The sequence below is a fragment of the Hippocampus guttulatus genome, chromosome 2 (assembly GCF_054856545.1).
Source record: "Hippocampus guttulatus isolate MCC_2025c chromosome 2, RoL_Hgut_1.0, whole genome shotgun sequence".
Lineage (NCBI taxonomy): Eukaryota > Metazoa > Chordata > Actinopteri > Syngnathiformes > Syngnathidae > Hippocampus > Hippocampus guttulatus.
The window spans coordinates 28,275,248-28,293,932 of record NC_141262.1 but is presented as its reverse complement, the minus strand read 5'-3'; the positions used below and the strand labels follow the sequence as shown (position 1 = coordinate 28,293,932).

The following is an 18,685-nucleotide window of genomic DNA, read 5'->3' as shown; positions in this document are numbered from 1 at the left end:
CGTACAGTTATACATTCACTGACTCACGGGTATCACACAAATTTATGGTAACTTTTTGTTGAGAGACAAAATTTGAGTGCTCGAGACACTTTGCAGATGGTGCCCCGTATTCATCTACAGAGACAAACAGTCAAAGTCGAAATAAAAACCCTTGCACGCATTAAGAAGAGTGGGATGGCTAAGCCACGCCCCTTAAAGGCACACCAACTCACCTGAATTATAGTGTGTGTAACTTTCGTCTTTCACTTTTGTAAACCACCAGCTTACTTATGTCTTTCCGTTATATTTTATTGTATCATTTTACAACACGGTGCTATTTTTCCATTGTTAAAACACCCAAAAAATATTTTTGGGGTGTTGGAATGGATTATTGGTATTTAAATTCATTTTTATGGGGAGAATTCATTTGATGTAAAAATTCAGTTGGTCACGGAACGAATTTAACTTAAATTATGGTATTATTGGACTGTACTGTATTTGAAATGTCAATAGGACGTGCTGAAGTTTTCCGGAAACTGCCGAATCACGACGCTGAGCGCTCATCAATTGGACTCAACTGTGGACAAAATCGTAAAATCACCCGGGCGTGCCTGGTTCTCCGGATATTACCGAACTACGATGCCGAGTGGCATCCGTGACGACGCTCGTCGGTAACTGTTCGCCCTTGAACTGTCAATCGGGCCGCACCGAAGTTTTCCGGAAAGTGCCGAACTATGAGGCCGAACGTCAGCCGAAACGAAGCTTGTCGGGAGTACTTTGGACAAGATGGCGGACGAGGATATTACGCTTGATGGACAGCCTTTACAATCCCTCCGAGTCGCGGATTTGAAAGCCGCGCTGGAGAAGAGAAACCTGTCCAAGAGCGGGGCGAAGAACAAACTCATCCAGCGACTGAAGGGGGTGAGTTTAGTGACTGTTTATTTTTTTTGGGGGGGGGGGCGCCTAGTGTTGAGTGTAGACAAGTTTTCTAGCAGGAGGAAGAGACAGGCGGAGGAGGCAAAGGGGGGCCGTAGGGTCTTGACGGTGAATGTCGGCTCGGAAGCGGGAAGAGGCTAGCAAGTCGCGGCGGTACCAAACAGTAGACGTTAACATTTGCAACGGTCAACTGTAATGGTGGACGTCGCCCGGACGGCTAAGCTAACAGTGAGCCTCGCTTCGCGACTGAATTGGCAACGAGTTGTGGGGCACCGTGTTGCACAGTTGGAGTGTGCACCTGTCAATTGGAGGCCTGACCGGGAGGAAGCAACCCAACAACCGCTCTCCCTGGACTCCCGCCATAAAGAAAATACAAAAAGAAAGAAACGAAATCAATAACCACTCGTGTCGTGTGGGCCAGCGTTGTCATGTTTGTTGTCATCTCTGCCACAAAAGCCCGCGGCCGTATCAAGGCCGTCGAGCTCGGTTGACATGTGGACTCGAATTACCGCCACCTTACCGCGCACGACGGACACTTTCTTCGGTACACAGCTCATGACGTGGGCTCCTCGGTTTACGATGCAGCTCCGTTCCTGCGGTGACGATGTAACCCGAATTTGGACAATAATCGGACTTCGCTGTCTGTCACGAGTCTACGATAACTCATCATGGAAGTCACGATTACAGTAAATATTGGTATGAAAAAACATTGCCATCCAAAAAAAAAGCAGCTTTAAGTACGACAGTAGCTGAGCGCAACATTATAAGGTTACTTTTACTGTATGGCTAACCTATGCTAGCTCCGGAGTAAAACCATACTTACAGTAAAACTTGGAATGAAACACTTGCGATGCTATGCCATAGATATTGATCAATCAATTAAAAAAACAGCAAGTAAAGCGGTAATCGAGTGCGCCTTCTTGTGCTCCATGACGACATGTTTGTTTATCACTAACATTTTTTTATGGAAAACGCTTCTAAGTCTTAATTGTAACACAAGGAAATTCAAAAAGAGTTCAAACGGCAGTAAGCAAGCAAATACAAAACTGTTTTCCACTCATGAATGCTAAATTATAATTACATAAAATATTTGTTGAAAAAAACCTCAAGTATAACTTCATTACAAAGCAATCACATTAAAAACACTAAGTACTCGGCACGCCCGCTTCCTTTTTTTTTTGGTAGCTGTGCTGCAATTACTAACCTGTGTAAACACTGTGGTAAAGTCACAATTGCAGTAAATATTACAACTCATCTAAGCCAGTAAAAGTTAAGTGAAAAAAAATGATTCCATATTTGTCTGAATGCATTTTGCTGTTCCGCGCAGGCACTGATGCTGGAGAACTTGCAAAAGTCATCCACCTCTCACAGCGGACTGCAGCCAAACTCTCAGGTAGTGCCCATTTCACTCTCTCGGTTCCTTTTTAACTCATTCACTCCCAAAGACGTTTTTAAACGTCTTTTCAGACTTGGTCCAGAATTGGCTGGGACTGAATGAGTTAAAAGCATCCTATTGACAACTCTTTGGTGTTGGAATTGCACACGGCAGAAATATTCTTTATTTTTGTTCCAGATCGGTGAGGAGATGAGCCAGAATAGCTTCATCCAACAGTATCTGGCCAAGCAGCAGGAACTCCTCCGTCATAGACTGGAGAGAGAAGCCCAGCTTCATGAGGAGGCTGACGGTATAACAAGTTCTTAAAAACGCTCCCAATCATCGAGTATATATGCAACTTGTGCCATTATTTTCAATTGGAAGCTGTAAAAGAGACTCAAGACATAACAGGAACAGTCCTAAAATACATGGCGCAAATGGAGTTTATTTTTATTTATTTATTTATTTATTGAAAGCAAAACGTTTCAGTTTTATTCTACGGATAATTTGGGACATTGGCGAATGGTTATTCACAAAACGGAAACCGCCGCTGCTATAAGCAATAACTCTTTCTTTCCTTTCCTCTCCTCTACGCTTGACAGAAAGCCCAGCAATGCCAGAAGAGGATGAAGACCAGTCGGACAATGACACCTCATCCTGTGTCTCTGACAAGGTCAGTCAGTGTCCCACGTGTTGACTGGTACAGTGGTTTGCAAACTCTTTAAACCAAGTACCACTTAAAAAAAAGACATAGTTTGCTTTCCCAGTATGAGACAGAGGCATGACAGACAGAGACAGAGTATGAGACATTTATTCCCAGAAATGAAAATATTGTAAGACATTGAAGCCTAATGCACAGTTTGAACATCCACACTGTCTTTGAATATAGGAACATAAAAACAGTACTTAAGTAATGATTCAGTAAAAATATATTGCCGGTGTACGTCAAAAATATGTCGAAATAAATGTAATGGATGCAATTGTATTGCACCTAGAGATAAATACAACTGAACTTAACTTGGAAAATGAACACAGTTTCTTTTTGCGGTCTCACTCGTGCAAATTCTTCAGGCGTGCGTATGTGATTTTATGTGACAGATTTTTAACCTCATCGCAATTGCAAACCTATTAAGTTATTATTATTTATTATTATTAATTATTACGTGACTGTATTTTAATTGTTTTTCTTTTACTGAGAATGATGACTTGATGATTGAATAACCTCATATTTTTCCACCACCCTTGTGAGAATCACTCAGCCAGTTAAGTCTTGAAGTCAGTCTGACATGTGACTTTTTTGCACAGCCGAATCCCGGTTTGGCAGAGAGGGCGGGATGTCTGAGGGGTGAAGGGGTGTCACATAGGCCAGATGGCACCACTGGTCACCAGGAGGCTCCGGAAGCTCCCGGAGCCAGGATGCAGAGGGCCACGTTTCCTCAAGGACACAAGGAGCCACCGGCCCCATCTCCTCCCCGCGCCGTGGCCTCCCTGTCCGTGCGCGTTCTGGGCCAGCCGGACCGCCAGGGACTGCCCCCGGCCTTGTCCAGAGCCCAAGAGAAAGAGGGCGTCGCGCCGAGCGAAAGCGTATCGGCCCACTCCGTCCTCCACCTCAGCCGATCGGCCGGCGTATCTGCCACGGTCCAGCAGGACAGTGACGAGGACGATGACGACGACGACAATAGCGGGGATGACGAGGATTGGGGGCCAGGGCCCGTCGGAGCGCGAAAAGGCAACCAGGCCCCCCCGCGGCCTCCGCAGATGCCCGCCAGTTCTGTGAGGTCCAAACGTAAGCTTCAGCCTCCACAGCACATCCCACCACCGCAGCCGCACCAGAATCTGATGCAACTGCGCCACCCGACGCCACCTCCCTCGCCGCCGCCTGACCTGTTTCCCCTACCGGACACTCCCAAGCAGAGTCCACCAGACACTGACGATAAGGAGGGCGAATGCTCCGGAGCACCACCCGGCATCCCGCCTCACACCTCGCAGGGGCGAGACTCAGACTCGAGATCCCGCTCCAGCAGTCCCGAGCCCCCAGTGAAGCGCAGACCTGGCCCGCTCTCTCTGCTGGTGCACAAGATGGAGTCGGAGGAGGCGCAGACCAGCGCGGGCACCAGCAAGTCTCCAGAGGGGAGCGAGAAGAAAGAAAATGAGATGAGCGACCGAAAAGCGGAAGACGCGAAAGCGCGAGCTGAAGAAGAGCTCGGGGAGAAAAAACAGGCAGCTGGTAAGAAGAGCACGGCCGGGGATCGGGACTCGGGCTCCTCGTCAGATCCGGACTCGCAGTCCGACTCCTCGTCAAAATCGTCATCCTCATCGTCTGTCAGGGTTCAGTCACGCCGTGTGAGGCAGCCGAAGGTCAGTGATCAAGCTAAAAGAGGTGTGTTTCACCGACGCAAGCAAAATGAACAAAGATACATTATTTGTAGGCAAGAAAATAGTCGTTTGTGGACCAATTGGATCACATTATAGTGGTCTGGTATCACTGTGATAGAGCACTAATGAAGATCTGAGAACTTTAACCGTGTGGTATTTGAACGCGAAAGCACTCTTATTTCCATTTCAATGTGTGTGTGTGTGTGTGTGTGTGTGTGTGTGTGTGTGTGTGTGTGTGTGTGTGTGTGTGCGTGTGTGTGTGTGTCCCATCATCTCACAGGGAGCTGAGCTAGGCCAAGACGCAGATAACGAGACAAAGGGGACGGGGACAGAGAAAGGACACCCCCTGAAAAGGTTTGCAGTGACACTCAAGTAGAATTAGCCGACACCACTGGAATTGCCGCTAATTAATTGCATCCATCTGCTGCCATCTTTGGCCTTGTCTACAGGTAACCAGGCTTTTTTTCCGCAGATCTGCAAATATCCACTTTGACCAGTGTTTTCGGGAACATTCATTTTTAATGGAAAAAAAATCTATGGGGCTATGTGGATGACGGGGCAAACCGCAGAAAATCACCTGTAGTTTTCAAAATACCTGGCTACTTGGAGACGAGGCCTCAGTCAACAGCAAACGCTTGTGCTCAAGGGCCAACAGGCACTTATATAGATAGAGAGAGATACGTGTGTCTGTTCGTGTGTGTGAATGTATATGCATATATGTGTGTGTGTGTGTGTGTGTGTGTGTCGATAGATAGATACATCTCTCTCGAGAGAGATATATATAAAAAATATCAACAGTGTGTGTGTGTAAATTATATATATAGAGAGAGATGTATATATACTTTTGATATTTCTAATTAACCAATTTTTTTCATAAGATCAAAATGTCAACACTTTAATGTGACTTATTTTAAGTTGATTTTGATCATAAAATATTTTTGCTTATATTTGTATTTTGAATTTTAGGATGAACAATACATTAGAACAATACATTTTTTATTAGATCAATTAATTAAGAAAAACAATAGAATGAAATAAGTACATGCGTTAAGTGTTATAGGACATTTGAAAATGTAAATGCTCAATAGGTCAGATTACAGAACAGAGTCCTTCTTTGCCCACACCGGGTCCACAGTATGTGCAGAACGACATGGCTCAGTAGTCGAGTGGTTGTCTCTCAACTGAAGCTAGCAATTCGATCCCGTGGCCGTTGACACCACGTCGAAGTGTCCTTGAGCAAGCTACCGAACCCTTGGTTGCTCCTGATGCTGCGTCATCAGTACATGAATGAGGAAACAGTGTAGCACTTTATAATTACAGAAAATATTTGTTTGAAGCACTTTGTGTACCTAAAGTAGAAAAGCGCGATACAAGTGAAAGCCAATTTACAATGTAAAGAACATGACCCAGTGGTCAACTCCTGAAACAAAAAGCACGGTAAGAACGAGTCAAGTTTGCTGCCTGTGTGATTTTTATTCCTAACAGGAAAATCTTTAGTTGACTGTAATGTTATTGTAATAGGTAACGACAGCATATTGAGCGCAACAAAATAATTAATTTTTGATTAACTGGAGTGGGGTGTATATTTTTCATGTTGCCATAGGGGCTTAAAAAATGTGGTGTTGTAAATGTGTGTTTTTTGGGGGGGGGGGGGGGCACGGGAGAACGGGGTACACGTGGTTACTCTGGCGGGTACGTCTGCATCACAATCCGAAGGTTCTGAGTGTCGTCTCCAGCATTCATTCCTGTGCGGAGTTTGCATCCTTGCCACGAGAGTTCTAGCAAAACTAGTAAAGGCGAATAGATTAGAAAATGGACGGACGGATGTTGTTTTGGGTGCCTGAATAAAAGTATTCGATTAGAGTAATTACTTTTTTACTGTCCATTACACACATTCAGGACCATTTGTGAAACAAAAGCCTTCAACCGAAAGCTGAAGTAATCCAACGTCATGACGTCGCTGAATTTGATCACTTGTTGTATTTTCGGTCAGGCATGTCTCAGGTCGCCCTATCAATGTATTGGCTCTAGCCTTTTTCCCTAATGGGTCCTCGTCCTCCTCCTGTTTCATCTCGGTGTGATTTCCACTCATAGCTAACGGCGCCACCCGGCCTTTAATTGATTACAAGGCGTTTTAGTAATATCGTTGTATGTTTCTATCACGGGTTAAGAGTCGTTAATGTAACTCTTTTTTTGCGGCTGAGATAAGAATAGAATAGGCATTTAGTGTTTTTTTTTTTTTTTTTTTTTTTTACTTGGCGCCGCTTTCGCTAGCCAACATGGCTGGGATGTCCACATTGCATCTTTGATCGCGTCGCAGTAATTTCAGGTGCTTTGACCAAAGCACGTCCGACGGGAGTGAATTTTTAAAACCCTCCGCGCACCTGAACGATCGCTTCGCGCGAGTCGGGTTCGTTTGTGTCACGTCCCTTCCTCGAGACCGACGAGAATGGTATCCGAGGCAAACAAAAACGGGTACGAATGGGAGGGAGACAGGGCGACGCTGGTGCTGCATTGGGAAGATGTGGGAATGGCGATGGGTGTCTTTTGTGGCGTGAGGAAGTGGCCACTTTTTACTTGCAATTTTTCTAATCATTCGACTGAATTAGCTCACCGTCAAGGGGATATCATTAGAAGATGAGGTTGAATGTGGCCCACCACACACATATCCCAGATGTTACTTGCTTAGTACAGTGTAGTATTGTAAAACCATTCATTTGCTCTAGGTGCTTATATGACATTTTAGTACAATGGTTGTTTAGCTAACCCTTGGCCCTGGTGAGGGCAGCCACTACTGACTGTAAATGTCCCTAATGAAGAGAAGCACAATAGACCCATATGACCCATTTCTGCTGGCAGAGAGATGTCAGAGACCAGTGAGGCAGCCGTGTCGGAGGGGGAGCCCCGCTCAGAGAGCAGCGAGGCCCGGCAGCCAGCGCCGAATGGGGAGCCCATCGATGGCGAGGGTCGCCTGGAGGAGGTAAGTCTGGCCGAGAAGGCTGAGCGTTTGGCCGTCTCCTGCTAAAACCTCGCATCCTCATTCATGATCAAGCATGGCTAGCTGACACGAGGCTCACTTGAAACCAACACAACCTGGAGAAAAACCCAAATACAGTGGTACCTTGATTTACGAGGGACGTGGCTATTTCTCCCCCCCCCCAGGTATTTGAGCCCTCACTAAATCGCTTTTTGCTTTGTCACGGGTATGACAATGTCAAGCTAATCTTAAACCAAGTAAATACGAGTATCTTAAAAAAAAAGCACAACTTCGCTAGTGTAACACGATGCATAAGCCCTTAAACAGGCCTAACAAAACTAGCATTGCGGTTATAATGTTATAACTCTTTGGGCAACTGGTATTTCAAAACAAGCAGTGTAACAACATAGGTAGACAGACAATAGACCAATTCTCACTAGCATAATCGTTTGGTTAAAAAAATAAAGCACGCTACTGCAGCTCATGTGACAGTCTCTTAACATCTGTATTAGGGATAAAACGGTAATGGCAATAATGCGATATGAAAAATCCCAAAACATCATCATCGTCATTTCACGTTAATAAAATAGCAAATCTGTGAAATAGGCCAGGTTATTTCCCATTTGTGAAGTTCCAGCACTTTCTGGTGGTTAGTTTATGAGTGCCATTTAATTTGAATAAGGCTGCTTTTGACCACGGCGGCAGGGTGGGCAACTGGTTAGCACCTCCGTCTCATGTTGCAGGAGTCATGGGTTTAATTCCGGGCTCCAGCCTTCCTGTGTGGAGTTTGCATGTTCTCCCCGTGCCTGGGGTGGTTTTCTCTGGGGACTCCGGTTTCCTCCCACATACCAAAAACATGCATGGCAGGTTCCTGGAGCACTCAAAATTGTCACTAGGTGTGATTGTGAGTGTGAATGGGCGTTTGTCGATGTGTGCCCTGCGGTTGGGTGGCAACCGTTTCATGGTGTACGCTGCCTACTGCCCAAAATCATCTTGGATAGGCCTCAGCATACCCGTGACAAAACCGTTCAGAAAATGGATGGATGTTTTGGCCACCTTCCGTTCAAAAAACATGTTTATCGCCAGATGACGGGCAAATTGACTGGCTTCACAATGTGTATGCATAAGCAAGTCAGTGCCTCAAAATTGTTACCAGCCCAACACAGCATTGTGGTACTTTGCGCTGATGAGCCAAAAGGAGCATGTGACAATGAAATGACTGGCCAATCCTGTTTCCTTGTCACTGGTGTTACATACAATAACACAATATTGTGCTTCAATGAATATTATTCTATTTTTTATCATGCATTTTTATTCAGTATGGTGGACTTTTTTCCCCCCCGCCAACTTCCCTATAATATTGTGATAACTATCGTATTGTGAGGTTCATATGATGCTAATTATCGTAATGTCAAGTCAAGTCAACAGTATTTATAGAGCACTTTCAAACAGCCATCGCTGCATACAAAGTGCTGTACATGGAGCAATTTAACATGCACAATAAACAGTAAGACAAATCGGTAATAAAGGCGGTAGAAAGCACCAAACAGTAAAACCAAGAACAAATCTAAGTCATGCTGAGTCGAATGGCAAAGAATACAAGTGAGTTTTGAGGAGGGTTTTGAAGATGGGCAGCGAGGAGGCTTGCCGAATGTTCAGTGGGAGGTCATTCCAGAGAGAGGGACCAGCAACAGAAAAGGCTCGATCCCCTCTGAGTCTCAGTTTAGTTCTTGGTACTTCTAATAAGGTCTGGTCCACAGACCTGAGGCGCCGGGCAGGTGTGTAGGGGCGGATGAGCTCAGAGAGGTAAGGTGGCGCGAGATTATTCAGAGATTTGAAAACAAATAAGAGGATCTTGAAAATAACTCTAAAATGAATGGGGAGCCAGTGAAGGGATGCCAGAGTAGGAGTTATGTGCTCCCTCTTACGAGTACCAGTCAAGAGGCGAGCAGCGGCATTCTGGACCAGCTGAAGGTGCTTAATGGAGGACTGGCTGACTCCAAAGTAAAGGGCATTGCAGTAATCGAGCCGGGATGTGACAAAGGCATGAATTACTGTCTCAAAGTGTTCATGTGAGAGGAGAGGTTTTATTTTGGCAGCTGTCTAAGGTGAAAGAAGCTGGATTTAACAACGGCACCAATTTGCCGATCGAGTTTGAAATCACTGTCCAGTTTAAGGCCCAAGTTTGAGACTGTTGACTTAAGATAATGTGACGTTTGGATATTGTTACCTTCCTAACCTGTATGGTAGGTTAATTGAGAATTGAGTCCTCAGAATTTGCCGTAGGTGTGAATGCGAGTGTGACTGGTTGCTGGTCTAGAATGTTGCCTGTGATTGGCTGGCCCTGCCGCCCGGAGACAGCCGGGATCGGCTCCAGCACGCCAGCGACCTGAGTGAGGACAAGCGGTTTGGATAATAAAGGGATGTGTTTTATTGCACTTCCCCTGGTGGCTAAGGCATGCATGTCAAGGAGCTGCACAATAAATGATTCATGATGCGCACACTCTTTATATTCTTTTCGATTGTTGTTCTGTTATTGTAATGTTTTTGTTTTTTTTAATTGATGAAAAATGTGTTCTGTGCTAGTTTTTTTTTTTTTTTTTTTTTTTTTTTTTTTTTTTTGTGGGGAGGCTGTGTGTGTGGAACAAATGAAACTCGACTCAAGGCACCACTGTATTAATTGGGTCATTCTTAACCAGTTTTTAGCTGTGGCAATTCGTTGCATTTTAACCCAACTAATTACCCAGAACGCACCTCATCGGCCCTTGAGCGCAGGCGCCGGGTGGTTGAACGTCCAAATCACAGCGTCCAAACTGCATGTCCCGCATTGAAGGGCGCGTTTGTCCCGTAGCATTTTGCTCTCACTATTTGCTCAATGTTGCACTTGAAGCGTGCATATGAGGAGGTAATTTGGTCGAGTTTTTAGTCTCAGGGATTTATTTTTTTTTCCAAGCGTCTAGTGAGTGCTGGGGTGTGTAGTGATGCATCATGGCTTCTTTCTTGCCTCTTTTCTTCCTCTCTCTAGCCTTTTGTATCCCCTCATAAACGATTCTCTCTGAAATATATTTATGGTGTGATTGTTGTCTTAAAACCACATTGATTGCTTTGTTATGAAGGTGCCCATGTCTCTTCCATTGCCCCTAATGGTACAAGCTGCGTACTACTACTACCACCACCACCACCACCTCCACCAACAACACCTCCTCCACTCCTCCTACTCCTCCTTCAACTCCTGTCCCGATATGTCTGAGTGCGTCGCTGCTGGCCCAGTTAGGCCCAGAGTCTGCGAGCCCTTGTGGCCCTGAGTAAAGTCTGTGGCACCAGCAGGAACTGGAGCACACGTCAGAGCCGCAGCAGCGATGGTAACGGCAGACCCCGGTTGTCACGGTCACCTTGCCTCGAGAGTTGGAAGCCGAGCTGCTCGCTGAACTGAACTGGACTGTACTTTTGTGGCGCTGATTCGCGGCAGTGAGCAGGGGCAAGGTGTGCCATCCAGGCTCCCGACAACCAGGCGCACGGTCGTTTTGTGACACTGGACTGAACTTCCACCACGAATCCAATATGGACATATCTGCCGCTTTCACAATGGAAAGAAGGCTGGCACGACACCGTCGGACACACCTTAAAAGAAGCGCTTCTCCATGGACTCCTTCGACAAACTGTCAGTGGACATTAAGCCATGGAAATGCCATTTGTGCCTGGACTTGCTGGCTGTGGAGCCAAGATGTTCCACATTGGGCTCCGATGCTGTGAAATTGCTTTTTCGGCCTCCGTGACGTCTTTCCGCCCACAACTTGGCGCTTCTCCGAGTTCTCCCACATGCGCAGCTTCCTGGATTACAAATCTGAATGCCACAAATGCATCTGACTTTATACATTTTTCTTACTTACATTTGTTGATTTAATTATATTTTTGAGAGCGCCACAAGAACTTTCCAAAGACTCACAATGGACTTGTGCTTTACCTGTGGAATCAAGGACATGAAAGCGAACCTTTCGCCCGTCACCCTCCCACGGACACAATTGTGACTCTGAGCTGCCGCTTGATGAACAAATGCAGCAACCCCCCCTTCAAAGACTAAAAGTCCACCCCAGTGATCAGTTCCTGCACACTCAAATCGAGGCATGGCCTCACTCCTCAGCCTTCCCTGATTGGATCCTTGTTGCCTAGATACAGTGCACAGGGTCGTGCGGTTGGGCCCTAGTCGAGCCAGTAAGGAATCAGGTGTCAAATGGTACCAGGCAATCACTTTTCACCATTTAAAATGTCTTAATTGCTTGAGGAGTTAACATTCCTCATTATAATTGACAGAAATTGTTTTATACTGCAGTTTTATTTGATAGTCTTACTCAAGTGGTAGTGCTAAAAAAATTCTGCTGTCTATTGTTTAATGTGCAAGTCCTTGCAAAAAAAAAAAGTCTCCAGGGCTCAGTTTTCCGCCTCTGCTTCAAAGAACACATGCAAAATGAAGGGAATTTTTCTCATGGAATGGCTTTTAATGAGGCCACTTTTTCCCCCTAATTACTTCACGCACCGTTAAAGCTTTTACACTTAAAATGAAATTTGAGGAAAATGCGATGTGGACACACTCAGCTAGTTAGTCGCATCTTTACCCTGAGTCTCACGTACACACACACACACACACACACACACACACACAAAAGACATAAATGTATGTCAGTGGATTATGTTTGCGTCCTTGAGCAGAGGTGGAACACGGATGTCTCAGGACTCTCCTCAAACACTTTTTAACCCCCCATAAAAAAAAAACCTTCCTTACCACATTTTCCTGTTTGACCTCTTGTTTGCCCATTTGGAGTTCCCATCTCACCCGCTGCACCCTTTGGGGTTTCTGTATGTTCTTTTTCTCTCTCTCCCTCTCATTCCAGAGCACCACTCCAAAGGCTTTTGCCGCTCGCAAGATCTCACTAACCAGTAGGTGGACCCGAATGTGATAACCATTGGGTTCGAAATTCTGCCCTCCTCTTTTTCTCAGATTTTAATTTAACACCCCCCCCCCCCCCCTCCCGCGCAGGCAGCAAGACGCCGCCTGTCGATGCCGACGGAGGGGCAGGAGACGTCGACACGGGAGCCGCGGCGGGGAGGAAGAGGCGTTGGGGCTCCAGCACGGCGGTCACTGCCAAGAAGCCGTCCATCAGCATCACAACTGACTCTCTCAAGGTGGGGGGGTGGGGGATGAACAAAAGTCTCCTTTAGGGATGGAACGGGCAAACTCATTCTTGGCCATGGTCATTTTCATCAGTTTCATTTTGTTTTCTCATAATGACCCGATCCTTTCCCTGTGTGTTTCCTCGCAGTCTTTAATTCCAGATATCAAAATAGCCCAGGAGGCCGTGGTGGACCTGCACCCAGAGGAGCTGCAGCTGTCCGGGGACGAGGACAACAAGGACAACGGCCAGGGAGACGAGGACGACGGTCTCAAGATTCGGCGCACGGTGACACAGGCAAGGGAGCCGTCTGAACGGCACCGTCGCTCTTTTGTCCGCCTGTCCGTCAATGTTTGCCCGCGTCCAGGTGGTCCCCGGGGACAGCCAGGAGAACGGGCGAGGTGACGAAGAGGAAGACGCCGAGACGGCGGAGAGCGAAATCCCGCTACCGCCCCCTGTTGAGCAACCCAAGCCAATTCCTCCCGAGAAGACGGCAGAGAAGCCCGACGGAGAACCGAAGAAAGGTGAGGCCTCGGAATTTCTTCCTTCCAATCTCTGAGCTTTCCAATCACGCGCCTTTCGTCCTTAGCTTCCACCGACGACGGTTTGGTGCGTCGCTCCATCAGTCAGCAGCGGTCCGGCGTGTCCATCACAATCGACGACCCCATCCGATTCACGCGGAAGCCCTCGCCGCCCCGCGGCAAACTTTCCAATATCGTCCACGTGACCAACCTGGTGGGTTTGGAGCGGAAGCTCGTGCACAGTATCTCGCCGGCCGGCCAAACTTGCCTCTGTCATTCATAGAAGAAATAATATTATCTCAAGGCTCAAAATAAGAAGTTTCACATCGCTGTTGTTCTCAAATTATTTTTCTTTTTCCCATTTTTTAAAAATCAATTTCAGTTCGCTAGAGTACCAGACAACCCAGTCAGAAATAAGTTTGAACTGAAATGTATTTATTCGGAGGAAATTGCGCTTACTGAAAACATGTATGGACAATAATATACGTTTGCTGCTATTTGTGATGTGAATTTTAGAAATGTAAAAAAAAATGGTTGCATCTGGACTTTGGTCACAAAGGAAATCAATTGTTCATTTGTTTTATTTTTATTTGATTATTGTCGATTAAAACCCTTTGCTTCAGGTCCCACCTGCAAAAACGTTGCTCCTCAAATGAAGTCTTTTATCAGCAAAAGTGCTCCTCAAAGAAGAAAAGTCATTTCCAACCTTGAATGCATTTATTTATTCATTTTCATGAGACATAATTGATGGAGTTTTGTTTTATTATGCCACAACCACACTAAATGCATATTTTGTCTGCTCAAAGGTGCGACCGTTCACCGTGGGCCAGCTCAAAGAGCTCCTGAAGCAGACCGGTAGCATGGTGGAAGACGGCTTCTGGATTGACAAGATCAAGTCACACTGCTACGTCACGGTGAGCCGCCGCCGCCACTGATTTGTATCGGTCGAGGTGACGTTTGTGGGCTCATGGTCCACTCTCTGCCCTTCCCAGTACACGACGACAGAGGAGGCGGCAGCCACCAGGGAAAGTCTTCACGGAGTCAAATGGCCCCAGAGCAATCCCAAAGTGCTCAGTGTGGACTTCTGTGAGCAGGATGAGGTAATGCTTACGCGCCTGCTGCTTTGTCAGCATGCTGTCGTAGTACCGAGACTGACGTGTAGGGTGTAGCGCGGCACCACAGTAACATTGTTTGTTTTTTTCCGAATTGGCTCCAGTTTTTGAGATATTCCTTGATTGTTGATTTTAAGTCATTCACTCCCAAAGATGTATTTAGATATCTTTTCAGATGCCAGCCATTTTCAGACCCTTTTCAGTCAATATAAAATAAGGAGCTGGGATAAAATTTGTGGCGTCTGAAAAGACATCTAAATACGTCTTTGGGAGTGAATTAACAAAGTGCAGTTATGACATTTGGGGTCGCTTTATGCTCCAACGTAATTGAGCCTCTCTTTCTCCTCAAGCCTGTCCGTACAGTATTCTTTCGTCTTTGATGGGATTAGGTGAAAGATGGCAATCGTTATCGCAGACAGCTTTCCAGATGCAAATCCTCTTTTATGTGAAAAATCCAAAGTTCAGGTCAAAAGCTAGTTTTTGAAATGTCGAAGTACAAACACTGCCTTAACTAAGAATCAAAGGTACGTTTTGGAAACTGTCAAAGCACATGCATTATCACTCAGTTTGGAAAAAATAGACTGAAATTTCAAAAGCTAAAGCCAATTTAAATAAATGGATGGCATTTTGGACTTAGCGCCCCAAAGTCACACAGAAACCATTAAAATAACTGCTGCACAAAAGGAAAAAATATATATCACAATCAAAATAATTGTTGACCGTTAAATCAGCAAAATGCTCCAATTTGGACCCCTTGCCATTTTTTGTTGCTCTTCCCCGCACGCAGCTTGACTTTCACAAAGGTTTGTTGAAGCCAAACCACGCGGAGCCGCAAGTCCCGCAGCCGGCCCTGCCGCCCAGCCGACCGCCCCCGCTCATGCCCGAGCGAGACCGGGAGCGGGACCGGGAGCGAGACCGGGAGCACGAGCGCGGCGCGCCCGCCGTGCGGGACCTGTGGGCTGAGCGGCAGCGGCAAATGGAGCGCCGCGAGCGGGCCCGCGGCGAGCGCGAGTGGGATCGCGACAAGATCCGGGAATTCGCCAGACCGGGCGCCGACAAGGGCGAGCGGCGCTCCAGGTCCCGTGACCGAGACAGAGAACGGGAACGGGAGCGGCGGCGACGGGAACGGCCAAAGAGCAAGGAGAGGAAGAGCGACAAGAAGGGTAGGTTTGACAACAAGTTTTGGTGGGGTTTTTTTTCTCTCTCTCTCTATCTCTGGTTTTCCCGAGCTTTAACTTCCACCAACTTCCACAGAAATATTTTTTTCTCACGGATAATGCCAAAATAAATGCTTCCTCTTGGGGACATAAATGCCTCTGGCCAAAACATGGAAATAAACACAGTCCATGATAAATGAATGTTGAAAATGTTCAACATTGCAGACTAAAAAGGAGCCAGCCGGCAAACTCCACGGATGGCCCTCCGCCTCTCTCACGCCCTTTTCTCGTGTCACACTGCCCGGGTGAGGCAAGCCGACCTTTGCAAAATATTTGCAGCTGGGAAGCACATTCCTCGGGTCAAAAGTTTCCAACATGTCAATAAATCACTTTGTGCCCTTGCTTGTCTTTCGCAAACCAAACTCATTCCGCTCGCTGTCCGTCGAAAAGGTTTTGGTTCATTGTCTCCTCTGTGTTCGCAGCCATGCTGTTTTTGGAAGGAGTGCACGTCAAAACAAAAAATCGTCCGGATCAAACAGATTTAAATTCGACCCACACGTTCCGCAGACTCTGACCCGCAACGGGTAGACGCCTTGTTATTCGGTGTTGGAGTTTTACCCCTCGCAAAACACATTTCAACCTCTTAAAACACACTTTCTCCAGTTCATTCCAAATCAAGTCTCAAATGCAAAGTGTCGTGTGTAGTGAATACCGAAGGATTGGAGGAATGGAACCCAAGTACGTTTCTCTTGCCTTCAGGGGCCATCATAGGACTTAAGAACCAAACTAAAAGTGGTCCATCCGAGAATGTGTCAACTTTCAAACAGCCGAGAGGATGAAACTTCCACCTGGCTGTTGAAATCTTCATTATTTTCCACGAATATTGACCCATTACTGCGATTCATACTGTGTACTGCACCCCCCCCCCCAAAAAAAAGATTATGACGAACTGCTGATACGCAACAGGGGAAACACAATGAGATGAAACGGATTGGTCGCCGAGCCCTAACACGAGCCTGTGCCAATGTCGTGCTTTTTTTTTGTCGCCATCAGAGAAGGCAGACGAGCCTCCCGCAAAGCTTCTCGACGACTTGTTCCTCAAGACCAAAGCAGCTCCTTGTATATACTGGCTTCCCCTCACTGAAGAACAGGTGGGTGTCCTCATGCCTGTATTTGCAGACATGTTTTGGGTATGAATTCCAAAAGGTGAATTCAAATGACCCGTTTGCAGAAAGCGCGAGTCTCTGTCATTGCGCATCAGTTTGTGCTGATGTGAATCGAAGCCGATGCTATCGGTGAGCTCATGCATGGGTGCTTTGTTTTTGGGGGGAGGAATTGAACTGCCGAATGCGGTCATCTATGGAACATGGCTTCGTCACTGTACATGTTGGATGGATGGTGCGGATGCTCTGGGATCCTCTCCCTCTGGCGGCATCCATCCAGAATTTCAATGTACAATAACATTTTCAAGATTTGATATTGATTCAGTATTTAATCTTTCTATTCATCTGGCAAGCTGCAGTCTGTTGACTTCAAATACTTGCCAGATGTTGGAATGTATATACTTGCTCATTTAGCGATTACAAAATTATTTTACACGAGCGATGTAAAATAATAGAAAAAACATCATTTACAAGGCAGTACCTGAGTTGGTAACTCAATTACTTTTGGGTAGAAGTAATTTGTAACTATAATTACTTTTTTTCAAGTACCATGCTCAACCCTGTGTGTGTGTGTGTGTATGCTTATCTGATTTTAAAATTTCACCACCAGGTGGTGCAGAAGGTGCTGGAACGCAGCGAGCGGCAAAAGGAGCGAGAGCGGCGGCTCAAGGAGCTGCAAGACGAGCAGGAAAAAGTTCGCGAGGAGCGGAAGAAGGAGCGGCTGAAGGCCCGGGAAAAAGAAGATCGAGGCGGCGCGATGTCGTCCAGCAAGGTAGCCGACGCCGACTGGGAAAAGGAGCGAAGCCGGAACAAAGATGGCGAGCGGAGGCGGGAAGGTGAGCGCCGGCCCGGGCGACCGCCACTTGGGCGGCGCTCTCGTAGTTGTAGCGACACCCGAGACAGGCGCCACTGAAGCACGCGGAAGAGGGCTCCCGTTGTGATGTGGCGTCCATTCGGAGGGGGCGGTCCGGTCCTCCTGAGGTTTGGGAGGCCCCTTTTTTTTTCCTCCTTCAACTTCTGTGGTTCCACAGTTTATTCCTCCCCAAGCCCTATAATAAAGTCCAAAATAGATCCCCTCTCCATCCACACTCGTCTCTGAGCAGTTTTAGTGTTTTGACTTGCTTCAGCACTGAACTTTACAGACCTGTGATCATTCTTTCTTTTTTGCTTTTCTTTTTACATTTGTCGGTCATGTTGAAACAGGGATAGAAGATGCTATCGTAATGCTTGTTTTATTTTAAGACATCAGAGGAATCTTGCCCCCTCGAAAACCCCTCCATACTAATTACAAAAAAAAAATTTGGTGTGTCGGGCCTTGTGGCAAAATTTCTGGGTAGCGAGAGTGGCTCTTTTATAAGTAAACTTCCTTTGACTTCCCGATTGGAAAACATCCAACACTGTGTTTCAGTCGTTTATGTATAACTTCCACTTTAACGTGAACGGCAACATGGTTTTGATCCGTGGGGGGCGGGGGAGATATCAGATAAATCAGTGAGAGACTGGAAGAGTCACAGAAAGGCATAGAAGTGGACGTCCTTTAAATTTTTAATGCATCAAGCGTCTGTTGTGAATTTTATACTTCAGCTCCTTGTAGAACAGCCAAGTCGCGCGCACTCAGTGCTGAACCTCGGGACATAGAAAGTGAACTTGTTCAAGACCTAGTGCAGTTTGGATTCATCCCGACATGTCAACTGAAAGTCACATATCCCGATGTCTCGGTGAGTAGTGCAGAGCAGATCCAAATGATTTAGTCTTCTAATCAATAGCTCTGACAAATGGCTCCATTTTTACCATTTTATCTTGTTTTAGTTGAAAAGTTGATTTTTGTTGCTGTTGAATGTATTGCAAGTCATGACATATAAGTTAATAAATTGAAGTGCTGACCGACTTCAGTTGGTAAAACCTTGGCGTCATGCACGCT

At 46.3% G+C, this 18,685-nt stretch overlaps 1 protein-coding gene across 1 annotated transcript; it reads left to right on the top strand.

Moving 5' to 3' along the window:
• The first annotated feature begins 726 nt into the window (after positions 1-726).
• acin1b (apoptotic chromatin condensation inducer 1b) lies at positions 727-18,666 on the top strand. Its single transcript, XM_086105295.1, has 17 exons — positions 727-900; positions 2,243-2,308; positions 2,489-2,600; positions 2,893-2,963; positions 3,596-4,648; positions 4,947-5,020; positions 7,526-7,646; positions 12,533-12,578; positions 12,679-12,824; positions 12,962-13,108; positions 13,179-13,335; positions 13,401-13,546; positions 14,139-14,246; positions 14,325-14,432; positions 15,232-15,607; positions 16,655-16,752; positions 17,375-18,666. Exons 1-17 carry the CDS (start codon positions 766-768, stop codon positions 17,675-17,677), a joined length of 3,267 nt encoding a protein of 1,088 aa, XP_085961421.1. The 5' UTR covers positions 727-765; the 3' UTR covers positions 17,678-18,666.
• Positions 18,667-18,685: the final 19 nt, after the last annotated feature.

What these genes read in the sequence shown, in the direction of transcription:
- acin1b (XM_086105295.1), top strand. Translation starts at nt 766, where the DNA reads ATGGCGGACGAGGATATTACGCTTGATGGACAGCCTTTACAATCCCTC. An exon ending in TCGCAAGATCTCACTAACCA is followed by an intron (nt 12,579 to 12,678) that starts GTAGGTGGACCC and finishes CCTCCCGCGCAG; the next exon opens with GCAGCAAGACGCCGCCTGTC. An exon ending in TTCCCCTCACTGAAGAACAG is followed by an intron (nt 16,753 to 17,374) that starts GTGGGTGTCCTC and finishes TTTCACCACCAG; the next exon opens with GTGGTGCAGAAGGTGCTGGA.